The sequence below is a fragment of the Porcisia hertigi genome, chromosome 20 (assembly GCF_017918235.1).
Source record: "Porcisia hertigi strain C119 chromosome 20, whole genome shotgun sequence".
In the NCBI taxonomy this organism is placed as follows: domain Eukaryota; phylum Euglenozoa; class Kinetoplastea; order Trypanosomatida; family Trypanosomatidae; genus Porcisia; species Porcisia hertigi.
Window position 1 is genome coordinate 529,574 of NC_090579.1, and position 21,847 is coordinate 551,420.

The window sequence follows — 21,847 nt, forward strand, 5'->3', positions numbered from 1 at the left end:
ATATGAGTTTACATACGCATGTGCGTTGATACTTCAGTTGCCTTTTGCGCCTTTTTCATTCCCAAAGTGGGGGTCATCACGAGGGCACAGAGGGGGGATGCAAAGGAACGAAGGAGCAAGCAAGGACTCCCAGCGAACACGCACGCACAACAAAGGAAGTGAGAAGGCAAAGCTTTGTAGACAGCGCCGACAAAGAGTTTAAAAAACACACAACGAACAGCGAACTCCTCCCCACCAGAGACACAGAAGCAACGGATTTTTCACTTCATTTTACTGCGTTTCTTTTTTTTTCCCGTGCTGCCCATTGCTTAGAGTCTTGTTTTCGTACAGATGCGAGGTTATATGTCCATATTGCAAAATTTTGCTTGTGTACGCCAGCACCTAAAAGGTCCAAACTGACAAATCTATATATATATATATATGTATGTATATATATATATATATATATATAGTGTCTCGGTGTGAGTCCTAAACCGGTGATCGCAAGATGTGGGGGCATCGCGCACCGTCAAATTACAGCTCATGTGTGTATCTACAACAGGCCTCTTGTCCCCCTCCTTTCAGGTACTCATGATGCCTGCGAGTTTTTTTTTCCATGTGACATTCCTTCTGGATTGCACGTTCTTCCCCTCTTTTCCGTGCTTTTTGTTTCTGGTTCACGGCTGCGCGCACACGCATGTGTGTGTGTGTGCACTTCTCATAACTCTCTGCCCCCTCCCCTCTCCTATTCGTTCCTATCTGCTGGTGACATTTCTCATGTTTTTTTTTTATACCAGCATATATGTGATCTATGAAAAGATCGACCATTTTTTTCCCTCTCGAGAATAACAACAACAGAAGCGGCTAAGGTAGTGGTGAAGGCCGCTACCGTTGTTGGGTCTTGCTGCTTTTACAATGTCTTGTACGTTTTCCTGATGAGGAGATGCGGGCATCCCAATCTTTTCTTTTCCTTCCCCTTCTCTCCTTTGTGATTGTCATCCTACCCCGTCTACGTGTGCGTGTGTATTGCAGTGCGTTTTGACCATTTAGATTTCGTTTTTACTTTTTTAGCCCGGTGTACGTCCGGCCATATTCCTGTGGTGTACGGCGCTCTTCATCGAGTTGCACATACACGCGGTTTTCATGTACAAGTGACGTTTGCCTGTGTTGTATGGGGTGCTGTTCGCGCTCTCTCGTTCTACCCTCATGCTTCCATTTTAGTTGTCCTTTTCGTGTCTGTTCATCTTTATCTTTTGAACGCCCTTCTGTGTGTGTATATATATATATATATATATATTTGCATCATCCTCCGTCCAAGGGTGGGGGGATCTCATCGTCCAGGGTAGCAAAAGAAAAAAACGGGGAGGGGGGAAATACCCCCTTGAAAAAGCAAAAACACAAGAAAAACTCCAGGCATGCGCAGAAGATTTCATGAACAGAGATCAGCCCCCCCCTTTTTCTCCTCTCTTGGTGTACGGCGTGTCTGCGCGTACCCCAGCGGCCCTATAAACCTTCCTCCCCACAGACCATTCGCTGCTTTCTTTGTGTGGAGAGCGGTTTGAAGGGGGGATCTGCTCCTGGGCTTGTTTGCCTCCCTTTGGTGGCTCTACCCACCACCCTAAAGAGCTGTAGAGAATTGTTGTTTTCTTTCACCGTGACGGAGCCACTCATGGCGTCATAACCGACTCGCCTGGGTAGGCCGTAACGCCCATGTTCTTTCTTGTAGGGACGACAGCGCTCGGGTCGACTTCGTTTTCTTCTATCCCTCTGCATTTTACCCCACCTATTCTTCAGTCCACACAAACGCCTGTCGTGGCGTTGATATGTCGGCATACATCGTTCGGTTTCTACGATGATTTTGATATAAGGCTTGAACCCCCCCCCCTCCCACTGTTTGCTATGTTCCCCCCCTTTTCATGTTCCACCCTCGCTTACGCACAACTGCCGTGTCTGCGTCTGTGTGTGTGTGTGCGTGTTTTAAAGGAGAGAGAGAGGGGGGGGAGAAGGAGGGAGCAGACCCCCGAGTGACGCCAAGGGTCCAAGCACACCCACTCGCGCTGTGCGTAAGCCAAACCGACCTTTTCCTCCCCCCACCCTGCCAATGCCAAGCCCTACTTCAAGTGGTGACACAGGGCGTGCCACGGGGGGGGGTACCTCCAGCGTTGGCAGGGCAGTGTGTGGCTCACCCCAAACAGGTGTCGGCGATCGCGGTCCGGGATGGCGTGGCATCGGGGCCACTCGCGGCACTGAGGGCGTTTTTACCGCTCATATTGCAAGGCAATCGTCAGCGCAACTCGAGCGTGTCTCGCCTGGGGCCCCTCACCGCTTACGGGTGGGGCAGCCTGAGCCACCCTGAAGGGGGGAGGGGGGATTCACAGCATGGCTACCGGTGTTGGTGGGTGTGACTGTGAGGCGGCGCGTGAGTTGAAGGCGGGCAGAGTACGAGGCCGAGAAGCCGAGTCTCGGGTGGCCTGGGTTGGGGATTGCTGTGACCTGCGTGCGTGCCCGTAGTGTAGGCCGGCTGGTTTGTGGCGTTGAATAGTCGCTATGATGCCCTGGATCAACACACAAAAAAGAGGTTTACGAGCCGCTCATCGATTCCCTCGTTGCTCTTTCTTTTAGTACCTCGTCGTCTCTTCTTTTTGTCCTCGGGTGCGTATTCTTTTTCTTGTTCCTCTTCCACTCGTGAGGTTCTCTTGTTCATTCCTTCCATCTTGTGATCCCAGTTGCATTCATATGTGATAGGTTTTTTCTTTTATCGTCAGCACTTGGTACACCCACACACCCACACACACACACACACACACAGTCACACTCACTCACGTACCCTCATACATTTGTCTCAGAACTCCTCCGTCGCCCTCCTCGCTCTCGGTCGATCAAGTCATCGAGTTTCGTGAACGTTGAGTCGGCGTTTCCTTGGGGGGAGGGGGCTCGGAAGTGAACACGAAAAGCTCAAAGGAGGGAGGTATTGGAGAGGCGGAGGGAGGGAGGGGGGGGGGGGCAGTGGCCAAGCGTTTCATGTATTTTTCATTATTCCTGCGTTTAGTTCAAGTCACTTGTCGTGTGCGCCCTCTCTTTCTGAAGAGAAAGAAATGGGTGGCGGAGATCGACAAAGTCTCGCCACGACGCTTTGTCTTTGTTCCTCCTGCTAACTCGACATGGGTGCTGCAGCGTCGCGCTTCAAAGGGCCTGGTGCGAGAGACTCTCGGCGTCCATTGCAGTCCACATCCAGAGCCTCATCTTCCACGTTTCCAACCCAGAGGGCTGGTGTAGGACCGAGAGAAGAGCCTCACACCGATGGCGTGCGTAGCGCTCGGCCTCTGTCTACACTTACCAACAACGCGGTTGACAGCATTCTTGTCCCCAGCTTTTCCTCACGGTCCTCGTCCGCATCGTCGTCGCGGACGTTCTCGACTTCGCCGGTGGTGGTGAATACTGCGGAGGCCTCTGGTGCGACAACAGCTTTTTTAACAGCTGTGCCTCCAGGTAGCTCCACGACACAGGCTCCTGTCGGCGATGGCGGTGATGATCACCAGAGGCGGAGACGGCCACTCACCATGAGGTGCCGTACGTACGCCACCGTACGCGGGACGGGTAAGGTGGACGAGAAAAATAAGAACGGTCGCAACATCGGGACGGGCCTAGGTGATGGCGCTGTGCCACTGGAGGAGGACACTGCAGTTCTGTTAACGGCCCTCATGAAGCCCTACTGTTGCTTGATCAAACGGGTATGCAGTGCATCCATGGCACCCGCCGCCTTATCGTTCTCGCGGGAGCTTGGGCAGCCGCTCGATGGGGTTGCTAACCCAAACGTTGCTACCAACGGATGCCGCCAGGCTTTTCACGAGAGCGCTGATATATCAGCCTTGACGCTGTTCCTTGAGCCGATGGTGTTTGACCCAGCTCAGCTGAGAAAGCCGAGGGCAAGCGCCAAGGCCGCGACACTTGCTTCGGCAGCGTCGTGGGTGCCTTCCATGACGGCATGTTTTGCCGAGGGTCTCCTCTACCGAGTGGAGTGGAGGAAAACCGAAAGCGCCAACACAACCGCCCCTACCGGAACGGCTGAGGAGGGCGGTCACGTCCTCTGGTGTTTCTTCAACGCCACTCGTGTTTACCGAATGGAAATTGATGTCTCTTTCCCCGAATCAGCGAGCTTCACTACATCGATGCCTCTGCCCTTGAAAGCGCTAGGAACGACGCAGCTGGAGTGGGTAGAAGCGAAGGAGGATCCACGCTCTCCGCTGTGGCATCGACGGCGTCGCCTCGTCGCTCGAGTAGTGTGTCCGCCTCTGAGTTGCGTGGCGTTCATCGAAGGCACTCTGGGGGCCTTTCACACCGCGGTTCGCGCTGTGCCGCTTTCTTTCCCGGTCCCTGTTTCCTTTCCGTCGCCTATCTTGACGTGGCGCACACGCCTTGAAGCCGAGCTCCAGCGGCTTCCGCGCCCTTCCCTGGCGACGACAACGGCGTTTGATCTCGGCGAACAGAATTCCACTGAGGCCGTTCTCCACGCCTGTGTGGTTGCGAACATCCCGTTCGTGGACGCATGGTTTTCCCCGGGGGAGATGGCGCTGTGGGGGGGTGGGGCGCGTTGCTCTGTGCCGGTGGGCTCCGTCACTACCCCAGTCGCGTCGTCACTTCTTTGGATGAGTCGCGACTCCGGCGAGGGCCTCGTGGAGAGGCCTGTGGCCTGGGCTCGCGCTTCAGACATCGTACGGCGCTTATTTGGACAGTGGAGCGCTCATTCTGCCCTCGACCCCCACGTCTTCTTCCTCCCCCTCAGCCCGGTTTTCATCGAACCGGGCGATCTTGGCGATAGTTGGGTGGTTGGCGCTATGGCAGCCCTTGCGGAGCACACGCATCTCCTCCTCCGCATGTTTCGCCATCCCTTCAGCTCACAAAAAGGGGTGGCCGAGCAGCGTCTCGGCGCGTATCGCGTGACGTTGAACGTGCGAGGGTGGTGGCGCAGCGTCATAGTGGATGACTACTTCCCTCTCACGGAGGGCTGCAGTTACATGAAGTACGCGCACAGTCGTCGCGATGTCCGGGAGCTTTGGGTGCCGTTGCTGGAGAAGGCGTACGCGAAGGTTTCTGGCGGCTACTCCAGAATTGTTGTCGGTGACCCGCTGGTGGCGCTGCGTGACTTCACCGGGTGGCCATGTGCTCACTATGACTTGTCGTTTTTCAGCGACATTGCAGATGCTTCGGCAAGCTTTGCGTCGCGGCTCATGCGGTACGACCGGCACGGATTTCAGATCATCCTGTACACGGCCCCTCGCTTCGACATGGATGCTACGGTGGTCCAGACCGACGAGTGTATCTCATCAGCAGAGATGTCCCTGCCGTCAGTCGTGGAAGCCTCCGGACACGGCACGAGCACCGGCGCAGGCGCAGGCCAGGGGCTTCTCGCCGGAATGGTGTACCCTGTTGTGCGCATCTTGCAGTTTAGCACGAAGCCGTTTTGCGCAGAACTGACGCTTTTCCAGGTGCGAAATCCGTGGGGAGATGTGGCGGCATGGAAGGGAAGATGGCGGTGCGGCAGTCCCCTGTGGGTCGAGCAGCCGAAAGTCGCTGCGGCGTGTCATATGCAGGCTTCCCTGCATCGCGGCTGCAATGGTGGCGTGTCGACGTCAATGGGCGGCCCCCAATGCAGATCAAAAGTACCACCCGCATCGCACACAACCAAGACAAGTCTTCACTCTTCCACTAACGTGTGCGCTTGTCGCTGCCACCAGTACATCTGGGCAGAGTGGTCAGAGGTGCTCCGATACTTCTCTGGGTGTGGCGTCATGTTCCGCCTCCCCCTGCACCACGATTATCGCGTAAAGGGTGTGTTCGAGGCAACATGCCCATCGGTCTGCTTGCGCGTGTCGGTGGCGGCGCGCACCTTTGTTGGTGCTACGCTGTCCATGGGCGAGCCATCCTGTACCAGATCCTTGGCGACAACGGACACGGAAGACGCGAGTACATACCCGCCCATCATGCTCACGCTGGCTCGAGAGGAAGCCGGCAAGCTGCACCTCGTGCGCAACTCGCAGCTTGACCCCGACAACCCAACTTCGTGTTTTACTTTCATGCAAACTCAAACCGCGAGTCTCTTCTATTTACTGAAACCAGAGGACTCGCCATACTGGCTCATCCCTCGGGTCCTCACACCCCAGGTGCCCAGCGCTGCTGTAGCCGCTGGTGGCGTGAGCACACCCGCACCGGCGCTGCATCATTCACAACTCCCGTATGTGCTTGGTTTCTTCCAAAAGGAACGAATCGGTGAAAAGGGGTTCCGAGGCGAGTTCTTCCACCTGCCTCCGACATGTGCAGCCTTCAAGAACAGTACATCGTTTTCGGTGGACAGCATCGTGCGGCCTGTGACGGCCACGTTCCAGGCAAAGGCACCCCACGCGGCTTTCCCGGGAACGCACGTGTACACGGAGATATCGGAGCGAGAAGAAACACTGGTGGACGAATTTAGCAGTGTTGCGTAGGCGTGAGGGCGACGCGCTTGTGCGCTCAAGTCTTAGCACATTTACTTCCCCCCCCCCCTGCCGTCTCCTTCCACTCCGCCGGGCTCAGGTGTGCTGTTGTTGGCAGCGCAGCGTTTCTTGTTCTTTATACATTTTTTTTTGCTCTGTTGCACTCAATCATTACCAGACCTTTGTGGTGCGACTATTCATTTCCTGCAAGCTCACATTCTATCTGCTTTTTGTGTGTGTCTCCCGCTCTCTATCCGTGGTTCAATGTCTCCTCCCTTTCCCCCATCCCCCCAAAATTAAAAAAAAAATGCTCCGCGTCATGTACACCACTGTTTTTTAATTTTGTTTGCGCTGCGTTTTTAAAACTAATGTATTGGTTTTTTTTTTCATCTTATGGCTGCTCCTCTCCCCCCTCTTCTTTGTGCACGCCTTTCTCCTGTCCCATCTCATTCTACACCCCACCAAGAACAGTAGCACGTGTTGCCGCTGGTGTGCGTGTGCGTGGAGGGGTCTACGGTGTTGAACTCACCGAAACATCGCTTTTTTTTCCTTGTGCGTCTGGCTTCACTGCTTGTTTCCGCGCAAGAACGATTCACTGCCTCGAATGCGGAGCGGCTGGGTGGGCGGGTGAGTGGTGAGGGGCAGAGGAAAAAGAAATATCGGAAAAGCTCAGCTTCGCTCTACACTTTGCTCAGCAGTTTAGCCGCTAGGTAGGTAGCCCATTCAAATCACTTGGATTGGAGGAGGGATGAGGGGCTGCCGACTGGGAGGGGGGGGGAACACCTCCACGCAATGCTCTCACACACACACACACAGACACTTACATTTTTGCCAACACCGTCAAACCCCCTCCCCTCCCACCTCACGGCTTCGTGCCCCAGTGATTACTGTGTTCATGATCACCGGTTTCCTTTCCACGGCTTTCGCTACAGAAGTGAGCATCCACAAAGAGGTTCTTCCCCAAACCAAGGCGCTATCATTGTTCAGATTGTCAGATTTGTAAAAAAAAACGAGCGAGAGACCATCAAGGTTCTTTTTTTTCCGTCTACTTCCCCCCCCTACAGACACACACGCACACTTCACCGTTTTCGTGCTCGATTCTCTACTTAGTACGCAGTTATCTTCCCATATCTCACCTCCACTTTATTTTTTTCGCTTCAGGGCATCATGGGCTCCGCCCACTCGACCGGTTTAATGCCCAACCAGGACCCCACAAAGGGGTATATGTACACGAAGCCAAGGGCGAAGGGGACCAAGAAGGAGCTCTTTGGAGGGCTCCTTTACCGAATTGTCGATGAGGGGGCAGGTCGCTGGGCCTTTTACAACAACTCGAAGGACTACGAGTTCCACATCAAGTACCTATTTGGCGCTGATAGTCGACTGAAGGCGCTGGGTAACACCACAATAGAAGAACAGGATGACGGCATTCTCGCTGAGATGGTCGTTTATCCGTTGGAAACGAAAGATTTTGTGGAAGGCATTGTCGATGGCTATGAGAGTAAACTCGAGGCACTGCCGCTCTCCGAAGAGTACTTTTCCAAGCACCCGGAGTTAGATGAAGCAGCCTACTACCGCCGTCTCGAGGCACCAAAGAGCAGTAGCTTCTAAAGACTCAACCCGTGTGTGTTCCCATATTCTGACAATTTATCTGTGGGGGTACCCCCTCCTCCCCCTCCCCCTCCCCCTCCTCCCCCAACTCCGTCCGTTTTGCAGGCATGTGCGTAGAATTCTTTTTTCCTCCTTTTTTGATTTCTTCCTGTTTATAATTTTTTTTGTTGCCTTGCTGCCATCCTTTGCGATTTCCTTTCCTTGCATTTGCCCTTGCAGGTGAAGCGTGCGTGCGTCTGTGTGTGTGTGCGTGTTTTAAAGGAGAGAGAGGGGGGGAGAAGGAGGGAGCAGACCCCCGAGTGACGCCAAGGGTCCAAGCACACCCACTCGCGCTGTGCGTAAGCCAAACCGACCTTTTCCTCCCCCCCCCACCCTGCCAATGCCAAGCCCTACTTCAAGTGGTGACACAGGGCGTGCCAGGGGGGGGGGTACTTCCAGCGTTGGCAGGGCAGTGTGTGGCTATCCCTAAACAGGTGTCGGCGATCGGGGTGCGGGATGGCGTGGCATCGGGGCCACTCGCGGCACTGAGGGCGTTTTTACCGCTCATATTGCAAGGCAATCGTCAACGCAACTCGAGCGTGTCTCGCCTGGGGCCCCTCACCGCTTACGGGTGGGGCAGCCTGAGCCACCCTGAAGGGGGGAGGGGGGATGCACAGCATGGCTACCGGTGTTGGTGGGTGTGACTGTGAGGCGGCGCGTGAGTTGAAGGCGGGCAGAGTACGAGGCCGAGAAGCCGAGTCTCGGGTGGCCTGGGTTGGGCATTGCTGTGACCCCTGCGTGCGTGCCCGTAGGGTAGGCTCTGTAGGGTGTAGACTTGGATCTCCCCTTTTCTGCATTATGGGAACTGGCATACTGAGGAGGATTTGCGTTTTCGCTGCTTCTTCATTTGATCATCTCGGTCGAACGTGTGCTACCGCTGTTCCCCCCCCCCCCCAACTCGAGCTGTCTTATTCTCCTCTCTTTAGCGCATGATTTTCTCTGGTTTGCAGGCGGTGTGTGCTGTGGTGTTTGCGGCAGGTATTTTCTATTCTTGAAAACATATTCACAGAGTCGGTTTCTATAGTTTTCTGGCGTACATCTTTTCCCCTTTTTTTTTCTGCCACCCATTTCTCTTGGTGGAGTCGCCGGGGTGTGCATATGCGTGTATTGTTCTGCTCTTCATTTCGACCCCTTCCTCCCCCTCTGTGTGTTGATTCATGTGAATGTCTTGAGATCTGTGGTGTGTGTACACGTGTGTGCTGTTTTCATGAAAGGAGGCCGATCCTGCCTTTCTTGTTCTCTCCTCTCTCCTCCTCATTCCCACACCCCCATCCGTTTTGTATATGGGCTCATTGTCTGAGTGAAAAGAGCCATTGCATGTCCATCAGTTTTCCGGTGTTCCCATTGGTAGAAGTATATATCTATATATCTATGTATAGCATATATAGGGGAAACAGCCAGCCAAGCCACAGACCCCCCCCCAAAAAAAAAGGCTTGAACAATTACCTTTTCGCTCACAAGGTGTCATATGCACGTGAGTGAAGGGCTAATGTAAATCATTGTGTGTCGTATGTGGGAACCTTGTGAGCCGTGTATCGCCGCCGAGGAGAGGCCACTGCTCGTCGAGTGCCGAGAAAAGACCAGCCTAATACCCGGATGCCTCCTGTAAAGTAGAGCGAGACTAACTCAGAAATTGAAGGACGCTCGTGTCTTGTGCTCCAGTACCCCTTCTCCGCTACATGGAAAGCTTCGTGGGGCTAAAGGGCAAGTCACCAAAACAGTGCATTTCGCATCACCAACACCATCTTTCCTACTCTTCTCATCGCTGCATTGCCTTTTTGCCCCCACTAGCCCCCCCACATTCCCCACCCCCCTCCCTCCACACACGCACGTAAAGAGTTGTGTGTGTGCATTGGTCTCGCTGTCGCGCTTTCTGTTTTTCTTCCTCCTTTCCCCCTAAGTCCTGCATACACCTTTCCCCCTCACTCCTTTATCGGCCTAGTTGATTCCCTCTTTGCGCTTGATTCCCGTGCTTACCATCACTCACCAACGACTCCTGCACGCATTAGCCAGCATATCGGTGTGACGGTGTGCATTGCGGTCTCTCTCTTTTTTTATTCCCGGTCCTCTGCTTGCGATATCGCCTCGAAGCGAGATCACCAAATTCAAGACAAAGTATTCTCACATCATTGGAATGGGGCTCAGAAACTCCAAGCAGGCCGCCCCAGTGACCTTCAAGAATGGCAAGCCCAATGTCAAGGGGACAAGGACATACCCAATGTTCAGCAACATGCTCTATCGCATTGCGGACACCGACGCCAAGCGTTGGGCCTTCTACAACGATAGTAAGACGCTCATCATTCACGTAGCCGTCCTCTTCGACTACGACTCACAGATCGTGCCGCTGGGTGACACCACTGCTTTCCGCGTAGATGACCCGGACGAGGGCAACGAGGACGACTTCGGGAAGTATCTTTGCGAGGTAGATGTGCGGCCACAGGAGACCCAGTTGTTTGTCGAGGGGTTAGTCACGGGATGGCGTGTCGATACGCTCGAGGCCCGCACAGCTGAAGATGAGCGCGAGTACCGCCTGTAGATAATACTAACTGGATGAGAGGGTTTCTGGTAGCCAGCGCATGAGGGAGACAGGTCTGTAGTCATGTTCACCCCCCCTCCCTCCCCTCCGCAAAGGAGCTCTCTCACGAGATGTGCACCGTGCTCTTGTGCCTGTGCGCTTCCCCCCTCTGCTCTCTACTCCTCGTCGGTCTAGCTTTTTCTTTGATGATCGTTGTGACGACCACCAAGGTGCCGCATAGCGTGAAAGAGGAGAGGAGCGCCAGCAGCAATACAACAGTGCACACAAGAAGACAGAAAGAAGGGACGTGTCAGGAAAAAGAAGGCGAGTTTATGAGAAACAACGGTAAAAGCGTTCATTGGCGTATTAGAGAGCTCCCTAGCGTGTGCGCTGGCGAGTGTGTGGGGGGTACACAACGCCCTCGTCTCTCTTTCCTGTGTTGTGCTTCACGTGTTTCTTGTGCGAACTCTCGCCACCCCCTGTGCTCTCATTCGCTCAGCCCCCCTTCTTCCACATATCTTTGTGCATGCCGATGCTGCTGCTGACAAAACCATGTTTTTCTATTCTTGTATTTCTGTTGAATACACGCAATGCTTCTTCGGCTGGGGGCGGAGGCGGGAGCGGGGGACATACGCGCTCCTTTCTCATCCCTCTCCCCCGCAACTCCTCATGTCTGGTTATCGTGCACTTCTTCATTTTTTTTTCGCTGCTCTTGTCGTTATTCCCCCTTTAGACGTCTTGCGCGTGGCTTTACCTTTGTTGCTGTTTGCTTCCGCGATGTCTTTCTCCACCCTTACCTCCTCCTCCCACATCGCTGTGATGTGCTTTATTTTTTCCGTTTCTATCTCCTTTTTTTTTCTCCCTCCGCTTCATTGTTGGCTGTTGCTCGTTTCGACTGGTCCGCACTTTGTCTTGATGTTCGCACCGTTGTCAATGTAGACGAATGCACATTTGTTTGGCACATCATTTTGTGTGTGTGTGCAGATGAATTTTTTTTTCAAAATTGTGCATATGTGTCTCTTTTTTTTTCTGATCGTGTCTCAAGTCTGTTCTTCACCTTTTATATGTGTATGTGTGGACATCGACGTGTGTGGGAGAGGGAGGGAAGAATAGTATACATGGCTGGTTGGGCTACGCGTGTGTGTGTGTGGGTGGGTGTGCTCATTTTTTCCTCCTCCTCCTCCTCCCGCCCATCCCCTTTCACTGTGACCAGTGTGTGTGTAAACGGCCGTTTTCCAGATAGCACGTTGTTTGCGTATATCTGATCTGTGCAATGCTGATTCTAACTTTTTGTGTGCTTCAAAAGTCTCTGGGCTACTTCAATCCGTGCACACTTTAGGGTATACTACGCGTGTGTGTCTGGTGTGGGCTCGTCCATTCCCCCTGTTGTGTTATGATCTCCCCCGATCTCTTTTTTTTTTAAATGTGTGTGGGTGTGTTTGGTGCGTTCCCCCCTTTTTTCCATGTGTTTTGGACCACAATAAATGAAACCGCGTGTGTATTATATGTACGTTCATGTCCGTATGTGGCGCGGCCCCCCCCTCCCTAGTGTGCATATAACGGATGTTATTTTTTTTTTACCTTCCCTCGTTTTGATTCCCCCCCTTCCTTCCCCTTCCCCCCTCCTCCGCTTCCCCCTCTTGCTGTTCAGCCCATTTTTTCAACTGTGTGTTTCTAGTACCGTTGGTGGTACTTTGCGTCCCCGTCTCGTCCTTCCCTCTCTCTCTCTCTTCTCGCCCCCTCCCCTCCCTCTTCGTCGTTCTTTTGTGGCCATTCTTGTACGGCAGAGCAGGGGAGGAGGGCCCACGTACCACGTACGCAGTCGAGGAGGGACCGTGGCAACAAAAGACACTTTCTTTGGAACCAGAACACGAGCAGAAACGACACCGGCAACATACCTCATCTCCCCCAACCATGTGCAGCACGATTTGTGTGTGTGTGTGTGTAAGAGGCATCGTGGCGCAGATGACTGCTGACCTTCCACCTATTCGCCCCCTCTTGTTTTTACTTGTGTGCCAATCCTTCTCTCTCCCCCCCTCTCCTTCTCCATGTCTCGTTTCTGAAGGGTGGGGAGAGGCCGCCCGTCTCACGTTAGTGTGGACGGTATGGGGGCACCACACAACGTGTTTGTCAACTCGTCGTGCTACTTTTTCCCCTTCAAACTCTTTCTCATCTTTTCCTGTTTGCATTCTTCAGCTGGAGCGCTTTGTCCTCGTCATAGGTGGACGCGTGTTGTTGAGGGGATGAGCAGGCCATCTCTCTTCCTGCTCACACCAAACGTCTTCCCCCCACCCCACCTCGCGGTTCTGTCGCGGCTGCTGTCATGCTTTGAGTGACTTGTTTTTTTTTATAACTCCTTCTATCGTTGCCAGTAGGTTGACGGGCCTGTGTGGAGGAGTACGCGACGACCAAAAAAAGGGGGAATAGGTGTCAGAAAAAGCGTGAGGACAATCCCTATAGCGAGGGATCGGGCCACCGCTGCTGCACCACGCACTCTTCTCTGCGCTTTCACATTCACCACCAGTATCATTCCAAGGATTTTTGATTCACTCCCCACCTCATTTACTCATCTACACACGTTGTTGTTGTTGGATTGTTGATCGAGCGCCCATGTCGGCTGCTTCGTCACCAACCTGGCCGGCGCGTCGCCGTGCTGATGCCCAACTGGGGACCCTGCTCTCGGTGCCAGACATGGAATCGCTGGATGAGATCACCGACAGGGATGTGCAGGAGCTTCTCGCTATGGCCTCTTCCCCCGGCAGCAATCACCGTCACGTAGGACTGATTGGTGAGGGGGCGGCAGGGGAGGATGGCCATGTAGCTTCACACACCGCTGCCGCTGTCTACAAACGCGAGGAGCCGCCAGCCCAACAGCAGCGCCGACCTTGTGACTCTCCCAGTGCTTACACCGCCGCCCTTCCTTTCTGTGCGTCTCCTCCACACGACTCAATGCTGTCTCCGATGGCAGATGAGCCCCGCAATGCTGTCGCGCCTAGCAGTGGACGTCGCATGTCTGTCGCATCACTTCTTCCACCTCCCGCACCATTCTTGAAGGCGGACACGCTTGCAGAAAAGTGTGGCGCCGCTTTGGCATCCCAGAGTAGGACTCCGTCGTTGTCACCGTCATTCATCGCTTTTGGCCCACCAAAGAACACCCAAGATAGTCGCGCGGTGCACCGGGGCAGGTCGCCGCTACTGTCACTGTCACCACCAGCGTCTCCAGGTCCGCCGCGCCTGGTGCCGATCTCAGACACTGAATTACTTGAGGCGGAGCGCCACCGTTGGGAGCCGCAGTTGGTGCAGGAGTGCTGGTTTCATCAAGAGCTCCACGGTGCTCGCTGGGATCATGAGCTGCTCCTGCAACATGGTGCAGCGTACCGCCCTCGCGCTATTGCCTCTCGCACGGCGGTCTCCATGACGCACTCCAAGAGGCTGTGCATTGCGCTGAATGTGGAGACGTCTATCGTGGAGAAGGCAGAGGGGGCGTTTGGAGATGAGAAGTGCGACCAGAAAGGTGGCGGCGGCGGCGCCGAAGCAGTGGGGCTGCCGTCCATGAGCTCCCCTCAGGCGGAGGCGTGGGCTCCGCTTTTCATGTGGCGGTCACCCGCCTTCATTCTCGGTGACAGCAGCGCTGTTTTGGCGCAGCTGTCGGAGCGTCTGGGCGAGCAATACGAAGGACTGGCGGCGCGCCCGTTGCAGACGATGTGTTGCGCCAACGCGCGACCCTCCGATCTCATCCAGACCCTCAGCGACGCCCGTAAAGACGCTGGCGATGCCAAGGTCATATTTCATTACGTCGCTCGGGGGGTGCCGCCACCACGTGGGGGCAATTTATACTTGATTAACATGGGTCCCAACGCCGCGGGCTACGGGAGGCCGCCGTACAGCAAGCTGTCCCTAGAGACTTTCCGCAGCCGTGTCGGGTTCCCACTGGTCTTCGTGGCGGACTGCGCCGAGGCTGGGGAGATACTAGACTACTACATACACATGTGCGAAGAGCAGCATCAGCAATGCTACTTTACCTCCTCGCGCGAGTATCAGCTTAAGCTTAGTCGCCATGTGAGCACAGTGGAGTTGGATACGCCGGCCGACGGCGAGGCGATCCTCACCAACAGTGGTCCCGATCGTGCAGACCGGAACCTCGACATGGCCCTCGGCGACTCGTTTCGCCACGGCAGCCGCTTTGGCGCTGGCGGGATAGACGCCGTCGCACCGTCGCAAAGAGCCGTGCTGCAAGACTTCTACTTCATTGGTGCTACTGGGAGCACAGGCGGCGGAAATGGCGGTAGTGGTACCAATGGCAGTAACGCTGCGCGATCGAGGATGGGTCCCGGCCGAGGCGACGCTGCTGCCAGTGGTGTAGCAGGCGGCGGTCGTTTCATGTGCGACGCTGATGCCGGGGCCCTGCGGCACCACCTACGCCTTCCCTCCGACATCCTCACGAGCTGCCTTACCACCCCACTGCGCATGGCAATTTTGTGGTTCATTGCGGAGCGGCCTGAGCTGCAGGCGCTGCACCCGCTCATTCTCCATCTTTTTCCTGGCACCCTGAAGGACAGGAAAACACCGCTCGGTCAACTACAGTGGTACCTACAGAGCATTATCGAATGCATCGCGTGGTCTACCCTCTCCCTCCCACAGTACTCTCGTCTTTTTCGGGAAGACGTCTACGTCGCTCCTCTCTTTCGAGGCTATCTCTTGGCCGAGCGAATCATCGTCGGTGGGCTTGGCGGGTGCCTCAGTGTCTACCCGCCTGTTCCAGCGATGCATTCGCACACGTTGTGGGGCACCTGGGACAACGTTGTAGAGCGCGCATGTGTCTCTCTTCTTCGCGCTGTTCGGCCCACCCCGCCGCATTGCGCGAGTGTGTTGGAGTTTCGCAGCTGGTTGGATGTGCAGCTGACGTCGTGGAGGTACAGCCGTCCCGATCTCTTAGCTGTGGCAGCCGGCAACAACGTTCTGGGTTCGGCTGGGCCGCCGGGGGCCGATACGCACGGAACTCGCCTACCGTCGCTTCCAGATGGCGCGACTGTAGTGATGCCATCCTTCCTGAGCGAGGAGCTGCGTGGGCTGCAGGCGATTCTGGATGGCATTACACAGCAGTCATTCGAGCGGCCACGGGCCTACTTGGCTGGCGTGTGGGGGTTGCAGTCACGCTCGTCGACCTCTGTGGCAGCGTGGGGCAGCGGTACCACTGCTGCCGGTGGTGCAGACAGTCGAGACGACGCAGAAGAGGATGGACGTGGGCGACACCGCCGGCATGTTTCTCCTACAGTCGGACGTGCCCCGCAGGACGGAAGCAGCCGTGGCGCGGCCGCCAGAGTTGTGCTACGCGGCATCGCTGACCAGTACTCCAACTCTCTGCGCTCCTCTTATCCGCCAGCGCCTCAGCAGCAACCATGGGGTGCCGTCATTCCGCCGTCGTCTCCCACTTTGGTCAGGGACTGCACTAGACATGGCGCGATTGAGGACTCCTCCGGTCGAGCCTCAACTCGTAATCCGAACCCCCAGCGACAGCCGCACCCCACGACCACGGAGGCCGCTCTAGTACCGTCTCGCGGCAGGGCGAAGCCGGTGGACTCGCGTGTCAGCGTCGCCCCCAGGCGATACCAAGGAGCCTCGCGTGTGGAGCTCACCGGAGGCCTGAATGCCAGTAACACCACCCTCTCGACGGTATCTCCTTCAGGCGCCCTCTCAGGGGCGGTTGTGCAGCGCACTGCCAGTCACCTGACGGCACGAAAGACTGAGTACATGCCAAACCTCTTTACTAGCTTCACCACCTCTGGCCAGGCTGCCTCTTTGCACTACACTGCGGGGTTTTACCGCCCCGCAGAAGCGGTGGACAGCACTCTGCTTCTGGGGAATCCGTACAGCTCTACTACCGCAGCGCCTACGGCAGCAGCGTCACCGGTGCTTCCTCTGCAGCACACCTTCCCCTTTATGGAGCGGATGCCGTTGCTGTTGCAGGCGCTGCTGGTCGCTTCTCACCGTGAGAAGGCGACAGAGCTGATGTGTCGGCTCGTTGACTGTGGCCCAGCAGCGGTGTTACAGTGCGCCGAGGCAAACATCTACCGTTTTGTGCTGGATCGTTACTGGAATCGACCCGACCTGCGCTTCTTGATGCCGGCTACACTGTTCATCTACTGCAAGAGCTGCTACGCTGACCCCGAGCTAATCGGGTCTGACAAGCAGCGGGATGTGGCGGTGAAGGTGTGTGCGGAGATACTCCAGTGCCCGGTAGAGGTGCCGCCGTCAACGTCGTTGTTTGGCGGCGATGAGGCGCCAGGGGCCTGGCAGCGCAGCGTGCTGGGGCCTTACTCCACCCCATACGGGCAGCGGATGATGGCTGCCTCGCTGCTGACGCTTGTTGCCTTGCACAGCGATGGCGGTCGCGAGGTGTGTCATTTGCACGGCGTTTTCCAGCTCTGCTGCCAGCTGCTACAGCGGGCGCAAGAGGAGGCGCCTCTGTGGCGAGCGTCGACTGAGGCATCTGTTGCTTCGGGCACAACAGCGGCGGCACCGCTGATCCCTCGTGTGCCGTTTTTCTCCCAGAAGCCACACGTTTCATTGCCATCACCGCCATGTCTTCAACATCGTGCAACGCCGCGCAGGGAGAAGGGCAACGAGCCACTGCGTATGGCACCACCGCCTGCGTCCATGGCCACCACTTATTACTTGACATTACTGACGCTTTTCGTCTCGCTGCTGTGCAGCTGGAAGCTCCCTGCTGCTGCGAATGATGCCACAGAGAAAGTAGAGGGCGACGTAAAAAGAGGGGAAGGGGTGCACTCAGGCCGTCCACTTGGGGACACCGGTTCCTCCCCCTCCTTCAGAGCGGCGCCGCTTGACTCACCTGCTCTGCATCCCCCGTTAGATGGCACTGTACACGAGGTGCCGCCTACGTCTGCTGAGGTGCTGGAGGCGAGCTTGAGCGCAGCGGCACCCGCACTGTTTCACTTTGTGTACTCCGACACATCTGTCCTTCGTGGGGCAGCGCAGCGGTGCTTGACGATGGTGCTCATTTCACCTGCGCCGAGCCAGGCTTCGCGGGCCCTCTACGCTGAGTGTCAACTGCATCGCCTCTACGGGGTGCCCGTGAGCATGGCTGAGATCAACACAGATCTACGGCTAGAAGGGATACGGATGGCCTACACAGTGTATCGCTGGTTGTTTGCACAGATCTGTGAGGACATTCCTGTGGAGGAAATCGGGCATTATGTGGCCCAGTGGATGTATCGCTGGTTTAGACTGGCCGCCAAAGGCAAGCCCCCGCCTGCACCCTTTATATTTGGTGACAAGGACCTTGGCAAAGGCGGCGCACAGAAAGCCTCTCTTGGCGCATACGGCAGCAACGCCGGGTCGCCGCCGCCCCCGCATCACAGCGTTTGGACACCGTCCACCGTCTCCTTCTCCTACCGTGGACCGGCCGTCGTGACTCCCGGGTCGGTTCACTGGCATCATCGCCACAGCGCGCTGGTGCCCGCAACCCGGTCTTTCCGTGTCGGGCTGGCGAGCGACCCCGTCAATGGGGACGGTATGGGGTCTTTGTCTCTCGGCGGCGGTCTTCGACAGCACATCACGCAACAGGATCATCGCCGTCTGCAGGCTTACCTGCCCCCCCTCAGCAACCTCGTACGCCTCTTCTTCGAGTACACGCAAGACGCTTGTCCATATGTGCGAGCCTATGGGCAGCGCGTTGTACTTGAGGAGTTGAGTTTCCTTCGTCACTCCTGGTACGACGACTACACTGTTTTGGACCACCAGCATCTCCCCTCGCCGCCTCCCGTCCCTGGTGAGCATGATTACACCGGGGCAGGTCGTCACCACCACCCCAGTCACCAACGTCGACGACGTTACACGTCTGGCTCCGGCCAGAGCTGTCGCCACGGCGACCGTCACTATTTCAGGGAAGGGGAGCCGAAGTGCTGCGAGAAAGAGTTGAAGGCGGCATCTGGGGTGGTCGGCGGCGAGTTCACCACGTGCTCTCCCCCCAGGCACCTGGCTCACGTCCGTGGGCAGATAGACGACCATGCCGGCGGCGGCGTGGCAGAGATGGGCTTTGAGACATGCACTACAGGCGCCTCTCCAGCACCTGTGTTGCGCGACTTCGAGGCCAGCAACTGCGGCGCGGGTGCCGCCGCGCCTTCGGTTGAGAATATCGAAGATGTCGCTGAGCCGCACCCTGCCGTGCTGCGCCGCTTCATCATGCGCCTATTTCGTATCGCGTCGTCCAACAATGCAGAGGGAGCAACTGGGTTCCCGATGTCGCCACCGCGTCCGCTTTGTCACTATCGTAGTGGTCCTGAGGACGCTGTCGGCAGAGAGGACAACGATCAGGGTTGCGACAACAACGATGACGGCGACAGTGATGGCACAGAGTCCCAGGGAGAGTGTCGCATCCGCCTGCCACGTTACAAAAATGACGCGGCGATTGACCAGAATGGCTTAGACGTCTGCCCCCGCACTTGCGGCGCTGGTGATAACGGCGTTGGACCGCAGACTGGGGGCAGTTACTTTGCGTCTAGCCTGCGCGTGGACAGCGAGGGCAGTGCTTGCGGTGGTGGTGTAGCCAGCATGCTCCTTGATGCGGAGGCTTTTGGACTGTATCCGCTGTGGACTTTGGACAGTGCCACCATGACGACCTTTGCCTACGGCGCCCTCAGTTTCTTGGAGCGCTTCATGCTGGAGGAGATGGATGATAGTGATCCGCGCCACCCCATAAACCTCGAAAAAGAGAACGCCTTGTACGAGTACAGCCAACGTGTCGAGCGCAGCATCTGCGCATCTGCGCGGAATGCTGCAGGAGGCCTAGAGGCCGAATGCGGGTGCGGCAGGGAGCCGCTGCCAGTGGCGAGAGATGGGGGGCAGCTGAACAAGACAGCCGGGAGCGTCGCGCACTCTTCGGCGGCCACCCGCCCGTGTTCCCTATTCCAGTGCATCGGCGTAGGTGATATTGGTCGAGCTGGTGTACCCGGGCGCGTACGCCGTGGCTCGGTAGAGCCCTCTAGTTCCTCTCCACACTCCCTCCCTATGCCGGGCGGGGGTGGCCTCAGCGCGGCCGCCTCATCTCTCTCGCGTGTGGCTGGTCACGTGAATGTCATTCTCTTTCATCCCTCGGAGCCGGTGGTGGTGACATCGACAACAGGTGGCTTGGTGAGCGTGTGGTCGTACGAGGCCGTTGAAGGGATAATGACGGACGAGATGAATGCGGCTCGGGACGCATTCAACGGTGTTGGGTCTAAGGATGATGATGAGCGCTCTGCAGCAGCTCGAGGCCCCCTCAGGAGCCTTACCTCCTCGTCCTCTTGTCGGGTCTTGGAGGTGCGCGCGCAGTATTACCTGCGCGACGTTGTCCGCCGCACGGACTGTACTATAGCGCGCGTTCCACAGTCCCGATATATGTTCGATCGGCACCACTCACATGGACCCATCACAGCACGGCGCGCGGGTGGCATCCCTGCCGCGGTGAATAGAGAGCTGGAGGCGCGTCGGTCCTTGCGTTCCGTGTACGGCACAGCCAAGGCCACCAGCGCCGGGGCTTACCGTCCTGCAGAAGCAAGTGGACTCGGTGGTGGTGACGGTGGGAGTCGGCCCGGCGCGTGGATGGAGCGCGCCGAGGCTGCCAATGCTGCTGCCGCACTCTCATCGGCGTGCAAGCACGGTAACCTGCCCTGCTACCATGGGGCTGGAGACATGCACTTCATTGACGCGGCCTACCGCCCTCTGTTGTGCGTAGTGCAGCGCACAGGTTCTGTAGAGGTGTTCTCCGACTTCGCCGATCATCGGCAGGTACGTCGCGTGACCACATTTGAAACCATGTCCCAGGATCAGAGAGGGTTGCTGCATCACTGCGTGTCGAGTTACCAACCTCCCACCGGCCTGCTGTACGTGAGCACCACGGATGGTGGCGTCAACGCCTGGGATCTGGGGAGCGAGCAGCGGCTTGCCCTGTCTGGCCGATTAGCCTCCGTAGTGGAGGACGCTGGCGGTGTGTCAGCTCTCGCAGCCCACCCGTGCACGCCGTACGAGTACGTTGTAGGCCACTACAACACACCCGTTTGCGTTTTTGATTTGCGTGGCGGCGCCAACGGGGCGGCTCGATGCGGTGTGTCTCTGCCGTCTTTCCGTTACCACATCAAGAGCTGCCTCGTCTCGCCGTTCTGTTTGCGGGTGAGCTACTCGCGACGTTACCCAAACACGGTGGTGGCCGGATACGCCGACGGCGCCGTAGCTGTCTGGGACCGCCGCTATACGAGACAGCCTTGTATTCTGTTTGGCGCAGAGTTGGAGAGCCCGTGTGCGACAAAGCCCATTTCCAGTGAGACTCGCGCGGCTTCCACTGCTGTCCCTCGCACGATTCGCCATCTCGACACGCATCCCAGCAGCAAACGGTTTCTGACACTCACAACAACCCCCTCATCGCTGCAGCTCGTGCAGCCATGGAGGGACAACGGGCGGGCGACTCTGTGCGACACAGGCGGCACCGGAGGTTTCCACCTTTTCGATGAGGGGCTGCACGCGCAACCCAAAGCGTCTCTTTTGCATCGGTTCCCACTCGATGTTGACGTTGGCGAGGACGCCACCCCGAGCAATGGTGGTGGTGGTGGTGGCAGCGGCCCCGGGGCAGCGTGCTTTCACGACTTCAGCCCTCTCTTGGGCGTCGGCGTCGGCAGCAGTCTGAGGTTATATGGCACCCCGCATCTAACCTCACCGGCTTTGTGCCTGGAAAGTGACCGGTGGTGAGGAATGGCACCGCGAGGGGCGTTGCGCGGAGGTGGGGGTAACGCAGGAGTGTGTGTCCGTCCATGCGGGAGGGGTTGCTAAGGTCTGGAAAAGGGTGGTGGGCGGGGATTCTTTCCATCAACGCTGCACCCGCGCGATGCCGATCATGTTTTTTTTTCCATGTTTGTGGTGCGTCAGATATCGGTTGGTATGCTAACCCGCGCCTTTTTTCTCATTCACGCTATCTAAGAAGCCCCTTCCCTCCTTCCCCTGGGGGTTTGTTGATGCGGTGTGCGTGTGCGCGTGGCGTGGGTGGCGCAGCGGCCGCCTGCTCGGAGAGGAGGAGAGGGGGAAGAGTCCGGAGATGCTACGGGGACGAGAAGAGAACGGAGGCATGTGCATGTTTGGAAGGGGAGCTGCAAACATGAATGACGCCCGCGCCCCCTTTTGCGCATGATTTTGTGTCAAGTCTTTTCCTGGCGAGTTGAACGTGCACGGTATTGATCGCCGTCGC

The 21,847-nt window shown here is 56.8% G+C and overlaps 4 protein-coding genes across 4 annotated transcripts; all 4 read left to right on the forward strand.

The window, feature by feature from the left end:
* Nucleotides 1-3,539: 3,539 nt before the first annotated feature.
* JKF63_05990 (uncharacterized protein) lies at nucleotides 3,540-6,461 on the forward strand (the record flags this gene model as incomplete). The annotated part of the gene is made up of 1 exon (XM_067901943.1): nucleotides 3,540-6,461. The coding sequence occupies one exon, from the start codon at nucleotides 3,540-3,542 to the stop codon at nucleotides 6,459-6,461; it is 2,922 nt and encodes a 973-aa protein (XP_067757649.1).
* Nucleotides 6,462-7,616: 1,155 nt separating this feature from the next.
* On the forward strand, nucleotides 7,617-8,057 carry JKF63_05991 (uncharacterized protein; the record flags this gene model as incomplete). Its single annotated transcript, XM_067901944.1, has 1 exon — nucleotides 7,617-8,057. One exon carries the CDS (start codon nucleotides 7,617-7,619, stop codon nucleotides 8,055-8,057), a length of 441 nt encoding a protein of 146 aa, XP_067757650.1.
* A 2,173-nt stretch (nucleotides 8,058-10,230) lies between these two features.
* On the forward strand, nucleotides 10,231-10,632 carry JKF63_05992 (uncharacterized protein; the record flags this gene model as incomplete). Its single annotated transcript, XM_067901945.1, has 1 exon — nucleotides 10,231-10,632. The coding sequence occupies one exon, from the start codon at nucleotides 10,231-10,233 to the stop codon at nucleotides 10,630-10,632; it is 402 nt and encodes a 133-aa protein (XP_067757651.1).
* A 2,589-nt stretch (nucleotides 10,633-13,221) lies between these two features.
* JKF63_05993 (uncharacterized protein) lies at nucleotides 13,222-21,354 on the forward strand (the record flags this gene model as incomplete). Its single annotated transcript, XM_067901946.1, has 1 exon — nucleotides 13,222-21,354. The coding sequence occupies one exon, from the start codon at nucleotides 13,222-13,224 to the stop codon at nucleotides 21,352-21,354; it is 8,133 nt and encodes a 2,710-aa protein (XP_067757652.1).
* Between the last annotated feature and the right edge of the window lie 493 nt (nucleotides 21,355-21,847).